At 38.9% G+C, this 12,160-nt stretch overlaps 1 protein-coding gene across 3 annotated transcripts in view; it reads left to right on the top strand.

Annotated features, from left to right (window-relative positions):
- Positions 1 to 12,160, top strand: part of PTPN4 (protein tyrosine phosphatase non-receptor type 4) — a 193,787-nt gene that overhangs the window by 141,315 nt on the left and 40,312 nt on the right. For all 3 annotated transcript variants that reach the window (XM_062184611.1, XM_062184543.1, XM_062184597.1), the window contains 2 exons: positions 6,506 to 6,631; positions 7,108 to 7,266. In XM_062184611.1, coding sequence (XP_062040595.1) covers positions 6,506 to 6,631; positions 7,108 to 7,266 — 285 coding nt within the window. The remainder of the gene's footprint in view (positions 1 to 6,505; positions 6,632 to 7,107; positions 7,267 to 12,160) is intronic.

Here is a 12,160-nt window from a genome sequence, read left to right as displayed (position 1 = left end):
TGGAATGGAGACTAGGGAGCAAGTCTGAGGGAGCTCACAAAAGTTGATGACCAACTGGATAGAGGTATGTTAGAGACAGGAGTTTGTCTTTAGTGGAGACAGCTTACATAGGGTAAGTCTTTTAATAGCTGTGTGCTTGGTATCTACTGCTCTTGGAGGCTTGAGAGTGTTCATAAAAAGAACGATGGGATGTTGCTTTTGATTTTATTTTGTTTAAACCTTACTCTTAGTATTTATCCAGATAACTCTCCTATTCTGTGTTTCTGAAGGAGATTTTCCCTTCCCTCCAAAAGTTGAAACTATTCCTTTTTTCTAGTAATGGAAATGATAGTTCATTTTAAAACCCCACCAGTGGCCAGCGCCACATTTCAATAAGCTAATCCTCCTGCGGCTCCAGCACACCAGGTTCTAGTCCCAATAGGGGCGCCGGATTCTGTCCCGGTTGCCCCCCTTCCAGGCCAGCTCTCTGCTGTGGTCCAGGAGTGCAGTGGAGGATGGCCCAAATTCTTGGGCCCTGCACCCGCATGGGAGACCAAGAGAAGCACCTGGCTCCTGGCTTCAGATCAGCGCGATGCGCTGGCTGCAGCGCGCCGGCCGTGGCGGCCATTGGAGGGTGAACCAATGGCAAAAGGAAGACCTTCCTCTCTGTCTCTCTCTCTCTCTCTCACTGTCCACTGTGCCTGTCAAAAAAAAAAAAAAAAAAAAACAATGTCAAATAACAAAGAAAAACTGACATCCCAAAACAATCAATTAAAATTTGGGGAGATAGTTTTTAATTTTAGATTTGTTTCCACATATATTCACAAAGATATTTATATGTATGTATATACTTGGTTTAAAAGTTTCATTTATTTTATTGCTTGCTTTTATCACAATATATATCTATGCAGATTTTCTTTGCTGTTGAAAGTTTAATAATTTATACTGGCGATAAATCTTTTAACAGCTAAATGTGCTTATCATAATCTAGATGTTAACTTTAGAATTCCTGCCTTGGCCCTGTCCTGCCCCCAGAGTAGGAGCTGCTGCGAGCACTGTCTGAAGCTGTCACAGTAGTATGTTCTGCAAGACAGGAACATTAATAAAGAATACCGTGTGCTCCTTGTAGTAAGGACATTTTAAAAAAACAAGCAAAATACTGAAACACATTTTTAATTTGTTTGAATAATAAAACTTACCTTTTTTTTTTTCCTTCATTCTGGGTTGCTTTCATCCTGGTTGTCTGATTAATCTATTGAACAGGAAGACTGTTAGTGACAATGTCTTGATGTGGCAAGCATTCAGCTGGTCAGAGCTGTGGTGTTTGGCTGTGATTAGCTAACTTGAATTTGCATTACATAATTTATTTTAGAACTTGCTCAAAAATGTTTTAAATCTTTAAAGAAAAGTTTTAAAATCAATGTGTCTTGATTTTAGATTTATGAGAAATATAGTAATTTTGTCTATTAAACATAAATCTTAATTTAGACCTAATGTGGCATTATTTTGGAAGGGAAACAAAAGAATACAGAGATGCTAATAGACATGACCACAAAAATTTTCTCCTTTTGTAGTTTCAGATACCATGGTACCCAGTCAGGAAGTAGAAAGACTTGTACAAAGATGCAATGTACAATAAAATGTTAATATGAAATTATTTTCCTTGTAATTGCTCTTGATGAAGAAATCATTTATTTCCTATCAGTTTCATTGTTTTCATTTTTAATGTGTTTGTTACAGGTCTTAGTACTGTAACTTATTTGTAACACTCATTTCAACACTTGTCAAAATCAAAATTTATTTTTCTTATTCTTATTTTGTAACTACACCATAACTGTACACTTAAACCTTTTTAATCCTTCTCTAACAATAAGTTTTTTTCTTACTTGATATTTATTTTAAAAAACAGAACATGTGATTTGATGACTAGTTGTACTATATAATAGTATGATGTCCCAATGTGACTATCAAATAACAGATGTATTTGCATATTAAGCTTAGTATCACATGCAAATTATTACTTTTAAGTGTTATTTTAATATTTTTGACCATATAAGATTTTAAATATATGCAGTTACATCTGCATCTTAGCTTTCATTTTATATATCTGTTGGTAAAATGTATGCTTATCAGGTTATTTGATAGAATAAATATACATTGACAGTAGTGTTGCAATTCCAATATGACAAGCCTAGTATGACTCTCCCATTCCTTTTGTTTTGCTAGAATTCTATGAATTTTTGTTGAAATAAGTCATCAACAGGGAAGAGATTATAACAGTACTAGGCTGTTTTAATGATCCCTTTATCTCTGCAAGACTAAGCTTTTGTGCGATTGTTTTTCTAAAATACCAACATTTTGTTCTGATGACTTGATATATGTCTACCAAAATTTTCTAATACTTTTAGCAATTATTAAGTTACTTACTAAATTATTAAGTTACTACGAGTTAGGAAATTCTATTCATGTCATTCTTAGAATTTGAGTTGGCAGTGAAAAACTCAGAAAAGATTTCTGCTTATATCATTAGTATGACAAGATTTTTTGATGATGATATTCTTTTGCTTATACATGATCTCTGAATTGCTGTCACACTTTTTCATTTGTCAAATAATAATATCTAAAAAGAGAACAAAACAGTGTTTTGATACAATACAAAAGTAAGATGCCATAGTCAGAAAATAAGTTTACCACATTGCAAACACAGTGATCAGTGTGGTATATTTTTCTCTGAAATTTCCACACTTAACAGGAAACATAGACAGCAAGCCTGAGTGGGTGGGTCTCTGAGGTTAAAACTGTTAATAAAAGAAAATACCTGAAATTTGGTTTTAAATTCAAAACATTTCCAACCGTATTCATTCCATCAACAGCAGTAACGTTTCCTGATGTTTTATACTTGGTGAGTGTGCTAGATTTTCTTTCTTCAAATGACTTTCTCCTTCTCTTAGAAAATGAAAGTAGTTGATCTCCTGACTATAGTTAGTGAGCCCTCTCATGGCTCACATTTAATACTCTGATATATGAGGAAAGAATAGCTTTTTAACATTAAGAATTAGCATTAATAGAAAAGCCACAAAGGCTAAGTTATGGTAAGTTTACAATGCTGTTTTAGAAACTGAGTGCATGGTATCATATACTTGATTACTATTTTGTTGTGCCTGAAAGGCTCCTTTTTGCACTGCAATATGAGAAGGTAGGACTAAATGGTATCCTGGGTTGTCAAAAAAAATCCTATAATTTAAACCCATAATGATGAAAAGTGTTCATACTTAATTTACTTTGAATTCACTTACGAAAAGTAAAATCTGATCAGCATCCCTTTTGGCTAATAACATTACATCTCTTAAGAAAATTCCCATTAGTTTTTAAATTAAGAGGATATCATTATGTGAAACTAAAAAGGTTTTGGATATGAGTTATTGAAAAGATAGGACACTAAGGTGGTTTGGATTCTTCAGTAACTTAGGTTATTCATGGTGTAGTAAAACTGATAGGCTAAATCATTACATTAAAATTTTAGATACTCCTAAATCATAGGTAGAGAAGGATCTAAGAATCATATTGTACCAGTAAATGCAGTTATTTGGATATAAAAATTTAAGTGATTTGTTTAATAAAAGGCCAGAGCTAGGATTCAGTGTAAATGCACATTATTTTCATGCTTCCTGCTATGTATGCAACACTTTATCAAATATCCTTTGGTCAGTATTATCATGCTTTTTTAGTCTACTATAGTTCTTTTTACATGTTTAACATATTGAAAAAGGTATTTTAGGCAACAAGCCACTGCAAACTTAATGATATTAGAATTTTATTATATAATCTCATTAAAGGTTTATTCTTTTAATTTTTAAATTTATTTTTATTTGTATTTGGAAAGGCAGAGACAGAAAGGGAACTTCTATCCTGGTTCACTTTCCAAATGCCCACAACAGACACAGCTGGACCACACTGAAACCAGGAGACCAGAACTCAATTTGGGTCTCCCACATGCTTGTAGCCACCTATGTGGGAAGCTGGATCAGCAGCAGAGTAGCAGTGACTTAAACCAGGCCTTCTAATATAGGATGTGGGTATCTCCAGTGGCAACATTTTTTTTTTTTTTTTAGGATTTATTTTATTTGAAAGAAGGAGTTACAGAGAGAGAGAATTCTTCCATCCACTGGTTCACTCCCCAAATGACCGCAACAGTCGGAGCTGAGCTGATCTGAAGCCAGGAGCTTTTTCCTAGTCTCCCACACGGGGGCCAAAGACATGGGCCATCTACTGCTTTCCCAGGCCATAGCAGAGAACTGGATTGGAAGTGGAGCAGCCAGGACTTGAACCGGCGCTGATATGGGATGTTAGCACTGCAGGCCTGGGCTTTAACCCACAGCGCAAGCGCCTCCGGTGGCACCTTAACTACTAAACCAAATTTACCTGCCATACAGTTTTAACGTATTGGGTAACTTAATATCACATTTGCTTTATGCCTTGATAATTTTTAAAAATCCATACAAAAGCACATGCATCATATATGAGAAGAGGGAAAAAATGATGGTCAACTTTAAGAGAAAAAAAATCTTGATGAGCTAAAAAGTACAGTACTAAGCACAATTCCTTCTTACTACTGGAAAATATGAAAGTAAATCCAAATTCACATAATTAAGACCTATGAATCCTGTGAACTGTAACCAAAAATAGTCTTTGTTTTTTTTTTTTTTTTTTTTTTTTTTTTTTTTTTTTTTTTTAATTTTTGACAGGCAGAGTGGACAGTGAGAGAGAGACAGAGAGCAGAGAGAAGGGACTTCCTTTTGCCGTTGGTTCACCCTCCAATGGCCGCCGCAGTAGGCGTGCTGCAGCCGGCACACCGCGCTGATCCAAAGCCAGGAGCCAGGTGCTTCTCCTGGTCTCCCATGGGGTGCAGGGCCCAAGCACTTGGGCCATCCTCTACTGCACTCCCTGGCCACAGCAGAGAGCTGGCCTGGAAGAGGGGCAACCGAGACAGGATCAGTGCCCTGACCGGGACTAGAACCCGGTGTGCCGGCGCCGCAAGGCAGAGGATTAGCCTAGTGAGCCGCGGTGCCGTCCAGAAATAGTCTTTGTTTTTAACTTTACACAAATAGGTGCTTTATCTAAATTTCTCTGATCTGGTTTTTATAGTTAGATAACAGGAGCTGTTTTTATTTTTCTTGTGATATAATGAAAAACAGTAATTTTTATATGCTTCAGTGAATTTATTACTGAAATATAAAACTACAGGATAATTTATTGCAGTTTTATAAAATAGCTTAATTTGTTAAATTAGCTGCCATTTAAAAACTGAATATAAAAAAGCTAGACCTGGAAGAGGCTGCTGGCTCCTGGCTCCTGGCTCCTGGCTCCTGACTCCTGGCTCCAGTTTCAGTCTCCAGATCAGCCCAGCTCTGACCATTTCAGGTATTTGGGAAGAGAACCAGCGGTGGAAGACTGTCTCTCCCTTTCCCCTCCTCCCCCTCCTCTTCTCCTTCCCTCCTCCTGCCTCTGCCTCTCTGTAACTGCCTTTCAAATAAATAAATAAGTCTTAAAAAAAAATAATGAGGGGGCCCAGTGTTGTGGCACAGCAGGTTAGGCTGTTCCTATGACACTGGGCATCCCATATGGGCACCAATTCATGTCTCAGCTGCTCCACTTCTGATTCAACTCCCTGCTAAATGTACCTGGGAAAGCAGTGGAGGATAGCTCAAGTACTTGGGCCCCTGCACCCTTGGGGAAGACCAGTATGAAGCTTCTGGCTTCCGTCTGGCCCAGTCCTGGCTTTTGTAGCCATTTGTGGAGTTAACCAGTGGACAGAAGATCTCTGTCTCTCTCTGCATGTTGTCTCTCTAACTCTGCCTTTCAAAGAAATAAATATATATATTTTAAAAAATCACTTAGTTCTCATCTTAATCACTCTGATAGCTGACAATTTCTGGATAGGCAATAAAGCATTTTTTACTGACTACCTCATGACAGAATAGTTAACCTTTCAAAATGTTTTTGTAAAAACCAAAAGAAAACCCACTAACCAGCTATATGTTTAGAAAATGATAACGTGCAAGATGCATAATTATCAGTTTTGTTCTCTTCGTGGAAGCAGAGGATTGAGATTTAGACATAAAGACATCCAGAAGATAATATTGTAGGACTTATTTAATACATTCCAAGACAATCTAGATTTCCAGAAAATCTGCAGTAGCAGTAGCCAGTATTGATAATGTTGATAACATCTGAGAAAATGTCTGATAGCAAACTGCCCCCTTACATTTTTCCTTTCTCTTTTCGTGTTTCTTCTGTTTTTCTTCTCCTCAGTTTCTGTCCTGTTGTTCCTGGCCTTTTCTTTGCTTCTTCATATAAAGCCACTGTACATTTTTAGGAAGTTATTTGATAAATAGCCACTAAATGAATTAGTTTATCATAAGTAACCTCTTTATGTTGACTCACCTAGGATATAAGCTATTAAACCAAATTTAGGATTTTTTTTCATGGTTTAGGGTATTAAAATAAAATTATTTTATTACTCCAGATCCCCAAGTAAGCCCTTAGCACGAAAATTAATGGATTGGGAAGTAGTAAGCAGAAACTCAATATCTGATGACAGATTAGAAACACAAAGCCTTCCATCACGGTCTCCACCTGGAACTCCTAATCAGTAAGTACAAACCAATACCAGGTGTGTATTTTGCTAATTTCTAAATTACTGCGTGTGTCTCTCGCCTGAAAATGAGGATATATAGAAAGAGCACTCTTTTGGTCACATGTGTTCTTCGTTACTCCAGGACATTATTTCCTCTGCCTGCCACTTGTTTTTGTGGAATAAGGGAATACAGCATTAAACAAAGAACTCCAGTTTCCCCAGAATTGACTTGCATAGTAAGGGTCCCTTGTGAATAAATCAAAATCTGTTAATAGACTTAAAATCTTTGAGTTGTTTTTACCACAATCCTTTTCCCTTTAAATTCCCAACAGAATTTCTAAGGGGGCATATATTGTTTGAAAATGCTTTCCAAGTGATTGTGATTCTCTTCAGTTCCCACCCAAATAATTTTTTCTAATCAACCTTATAATTAAGAAATTTGAGAAAAGGGAATTAAACTGTGTTTTTGTTGTTTTCTATCTTTTCATTAGTCGAAATTCTGCGTTCACGCAAGAGGGAACCCGGTTACGACCGTCTTCAGTTGGCCATTTGGTAGACCATGTGGTTCATACTTCCCCAAGTGAAATTTCTGTGAATCAGCGATCTCCATCTTCAACACAGGCCAACAGCATTGTTCTGGAATCATCGCCGTAAGAGACTTTTTTTTTTTCATTTTGCGTCCACATTTTATATTTTCAAATGTCCCAAATTGCTTCATTTGAAGTAATCTGGGAAATTAGGGGTTTTGGTGCAAGATTTTATTTATACTATTTTTGGAAATGTATATGTTTTAAAAGATTTATTTATTTATTTATTTATTTATTTGAAAGAGTTAGAAAAGGAGAAGCAGAGAGAGAGCCTCCATCTGCTGGTTCACTCCTCAAATGACTGCAACAGTCAGAGCTGAGCTGATTGGAAGTCAGGAGCCAGGAGCTTCCTCTGGGTCTCCCATGTGGGTGCAGGGGCCCAAGGACTTGGGCCATCATTCACTGCCCTCCCAGGCCATAGCAGAGAGCCAGATCAGAACTGGAGCTCCCAGGACTCGAACCAGCTGCCCATATGGGATGCTGGCACCGTAGGCAGCTTTACCTGCTACGCCACAGTGCTGGGCCTGAAAATGTATATATTTATAAATATGCTTACTTGTTCCTGAGATTTCTTGAGGCCTTTTCCTACTACCTAATCCCTGACTATTTTTTATTTTTGTTGAATATAGTCATAAATTTATGCAGATAATGTAGCAATGTAATCAGAGAATAAAGAAATATGAGATTTCTTAATATTTCTTGAAAGATAACCTAACAATGAGCGGACAGTGTTGAGAAAATTAACAGAAAAGAGAAAGTTGAGTGACCAGCTCAGTGAATAAGTCATAGAAAACATGTACACTCCCTCTTTTCTGTCTCTCCCTCTCTGTAACTTTCAAAATATAAATAAACCTTTAAAATTAAATTAGAAAACATGCACACGTCTTTTTTTTTTAAAAGATGTGTTTATTTATTTGAAAGGCAGAGAGATCTTCCATCCGCTTCTTTTTCTTTTAAGATTTATTTATTTATTTGAAAGTCAGAGTTACACGGAAAGAGGAGAGGCAGAGAGAGAAAGAGGACATCTATCTGCTCGTTCACTCCCCAATTGGCCACAATGGCCAGAGCTGTGCTGATCAGGAGCCAGGAGCTTCCTCCAGGTCTCCCCCGTGGGTGCAGGGGCCCAAGCACTTGGACCATCTTCCACTGCTTTCCCATGCCGTGGCAGAGAGCTGGATCGGAAGTGGAGCAGCCGGGTCTCGAACCGGTGCCCACATGGGATATCAGCACTGCAGATGACAGCTTTACCAGCTATGCCACAGCACTGGCCTCCATCCATTGGTTTACTTCCCCAGTTGGCTGCAATTGGCAGCAGGGCTAGGTGAACCTGAAGTGAGGACACCATGTTTGGGTCTCCATTGTATGTGGCAGGTACTCAAGTACTTGAGTCATCACCTGCTGCCTCCCTGGTGCATTGCCAGATAGCTAGATCAGAAACGAAGTAGCCAGGATTCCAACCACTCCAATATGGGATTCAGGCATCCCGAGCAGCAGCAAGCAGTGTCTTAACCTTTGTGTTACATTGCCCACCACTGCACAAATTATTTCTAAAATCCATTCCTGGGATGGCTGTTGTGGCACAGTAGCTTAAGCCACTGTTTGGGATGCCTGCATCTCCTATTGGAATGACTGGTTTGAGACCCAGCTATTGCTCACTTCCAATCCAGATTCCTGCTAATGTACCTGGGAGGCAGTAGGTGATGGCCCAAGTGCTTTGTTGATTTCCTGCCACCCATGTGGGAGAACAGGGTGGAGTTCCTGGCTCTTGTCTTCCACCTGGCCCAGCTCCAGCTGTTGTAGGCATTTGGGGAGTAAACCAGCAAATAGAAAATCGAGTTCTCTTTCTGTCTCTCTCTGTGTCACTCTGCCTTTCAAATAAATGGATAAAGAAATATTTTTTTAAATAAAATCCATTCCTACCTTATATTGGCATACTGGTTAATACATAAATTCAACTTCTTATTTCAGTGTTAATACTATATCAGTGTGGCCGGCGCCGTGGCTCAATAGGCTAATCCTCCGCCTGTGGCACCGGCACACCGGGTTCTAGTCCTGGTCGGGGCACTGGATTCTGTCCCGGTTGCTCCTCTTCCAGTCCAGCTCTCTGCTGTGGCCTGGGAAGGCAGTGGAGGATGGCCCAAGTGCTTGGGCCCTGCACCCCATGGGAGACCAGGAGAAGCACCTGGCTCCTGGCTTTGGATCAGCGCGGTGCAGCGGCCATTGGAGGGTGAACCAACAGTAAAGGAAGACCTTCCTCTCTGTCTCTCTCTCTCATTGTCCACTCTGCCTGTCAAAAAAAAAAAAAAAAAATACTATATCAGTGTAATGTATAACCTGCTTATTCTCACATTAATATGCAAAATCTTGATTTATTGGCTTATATAATACAAATAGCTTATGCAAACAAAAACACAGTGGAAGAATTGGGGAAGAAAGTAAAATAGAAGATAAATAGATAAGAAAACTCATTAATTATTGAAAAGGAGAAAGAGATATAATAATATAATAGAGACTGTGGTCAGGCTTAAAGAAAGGATGGATCTGAGTGATGGGTGGAAGAAAGGAGGATTGGTCAGGAGAGCAGTTACACTCTGGAAAAACCATGAAAAGATTCAAGTGCCCTAGCTGGACTTCGGTAGAGCTAACCAAGGAAGACTAACTAAGCCATCAAATAGAAGAGGTTTAGTCATGTAGACATTACAGAGAATGGGAAATAGGACAGACAACACACTGCTCAATGACCCATGGGGAACGAGTTGGCAAGAGATAGAATTAATGGAAATTTAATATTTGATTATTTTAACATTTCTAAACATTTGTTGGTTTTCTAATTCTGTAACTTTAAAAAGTGTCATGCATAGTAATTAAGGGACATTGATTTAAAATTCACATATACCCATGACATAATATATATGAATCAGATTCAAAAGCCCTCACCCCTTAAGTGCCTTTATTCTGCTTTTCTGACCTGAAATGAGAGAGCAAATTCAAGGATTAGAAGCTGTGAAGAGTTTTGTTTCCTGTCCTTAGTTCTCAAGAATTTAAGATCCTTGGAGCTTTCTCCTTAGGCATGTATTTTATAAGGCATAAATATGTGTTTGTATTCAATTTTTTTTTAAGATTTATTTATTTATTTGAAAGTTAGAGTTACACAGAGAGAGGAGAGGCAGAGAGAGAGAAAGAGAAAGAGAGAGGTCTTCCAAAGCCAGGAGCCAGGAGCTTCCACCAGGTCTCCCACACGGGTGCAGGGTCCCAAGGACTTGGGCCATCTTCTATTGCTTTCCCAGGCCATAGCAGAGAGCTGGATAGGAAAAGGAGCAGCCAGGACTAGAACCAGCGTCCTTATGGGATGCAGGCGCTTCAGGCCAGGGCGTTAACCCATTGTGCCACAGAGCCAGCCCCTGCATTCAATTTTGACTCTAACACTGCATTTGAAGTTCAGCCAGATTTAACTTCAAGAATAATGAGAGAGTTTTGAAAAAATAAACTTAATGGTAAAATTATGATAATAAACATTAGTTGTGTATAGTCAGCTTTTACATAAATTACCTACAGTTCAATTCAAGAGAACTCAGTGAAGTAAGAAAAATGAATTGTCCCAGTTGACAAAACAAAAACTCTGTATCCCAAAGAGACTTTGTTGATTTTTTTTCCTTGCAACTTACAATATTTTGTTATTCCACATTTATAGATTTTAGTTTTACCATCAGCTAAACATTAAAAGAATTCAAGCAATATGTTGGATTAAGCACAGCGAGAATGTATACAAGGGCCACTGTGGTAATAATCTTCCAGTTATTCTGAGCTAAATTATGTTGGGATAATAAATGAGCTTAATTTACAGTGACTTACAGCAAAGGTAATCCCTTTCTTACATTATATGTATATCTTGGGTGAGCTGTGGCTCTTTTCCACATTTTCTTTATCCCATGGCCAAGACTGAAAGCAGTTCCCAGTTTGGGACATGGCTAGTCTCATGACCAAGGATAAAAAAAGAAGCTTAATGAGCTGTTTCTTAAAACTTCCTTTCATAGTGACACATACCACTTCTTTCCACATTTCTTTGACCTAAACCAAGTCACATGGCCAAGCCTGATGTTGGAGTAGAGGATGTAAATATTTAGAACAACAATATAATCTAATACAGTTCACTTTCTCAAAGCCTTATAGCTTAGGTATTAGGCATCTTTTGTCAATCAACAGAAGTGAGTAGATACTGGGTAAAGTCTCTGCCCAAGTACCACAACAGCAGCCAAGTGGCTTGACACAGCAACTGTCAACTCTCTCACCAGCGCTTAGGCTCAATGAGGGGATGATTCTTATTTTTTTAACAGTATATTTTGGGCCGGCGCCATGGCTTAACAGGCTAATCCTCCACCTTGCGGCTCTGGCACACCGGGTTCTAGTCCCGGTCGGGGCGCCGGATTCTGTCCCGGTTGCCCCTCTCCTGGGCCAGCTCTCTGCTATGGCCTGGGAAGGCAGTGGAGGATGGCTCAAGTGCTTGGGCCCTGCACCCCATGGGAGACCAGGAGAAGCACCTGGCTCCTGGCTTCGGATCAGTGCGGTGCGCCTGACACAGCGGCCATTGGAGGGTGAACCAACAGCAAAAAGGAAGACCTTTCTCTCTCTCTCTCTCACTGTCCACTCTGCCTGTCAAAAAAAAAAAAAAAAACAGTATATTTTGTTTATCCAAATATGCCTAAAATGAGAGATGGTAATTTTCTTTTCCCAGAGGACAGCCTGCCTTCCTAGAGATAGATAACTCCAATGATGGTCAGTGCTGTTATCAAGAACTATTTTCTCTTTCCTGTTTTGTTACTTTCTCCCAAACTCCACAATTTCCTTAGATGTGTGTTCCCTAGGACACAAGTTGAACCACTGGGTCCCCCTTCTGGCCTTTGTGGAAAATTCACAAGTAATGTTACGCATACTACACTTGTTCTTAAAAGCTATAGTT

The sequence above is a fragment of the Lepus europaeus genome, chromosome 1, assembly GCF_033115175.1.
Source record: "Lepus europaeus isolate LE1 chromosome 1, mLepTim1.pri, whole genome shotgun sequence".
NCBI lineage: Eukaryota > Metazoa > Chordata > Mammalia > Lagomorpha > Leporidae > Lepus > Lepus europaeus.
The sequence above is the reverse complement of the archived record's forward strand: the minus strand, read 5'-3'. Positions and strand labels throughout refer to the sequence as shown.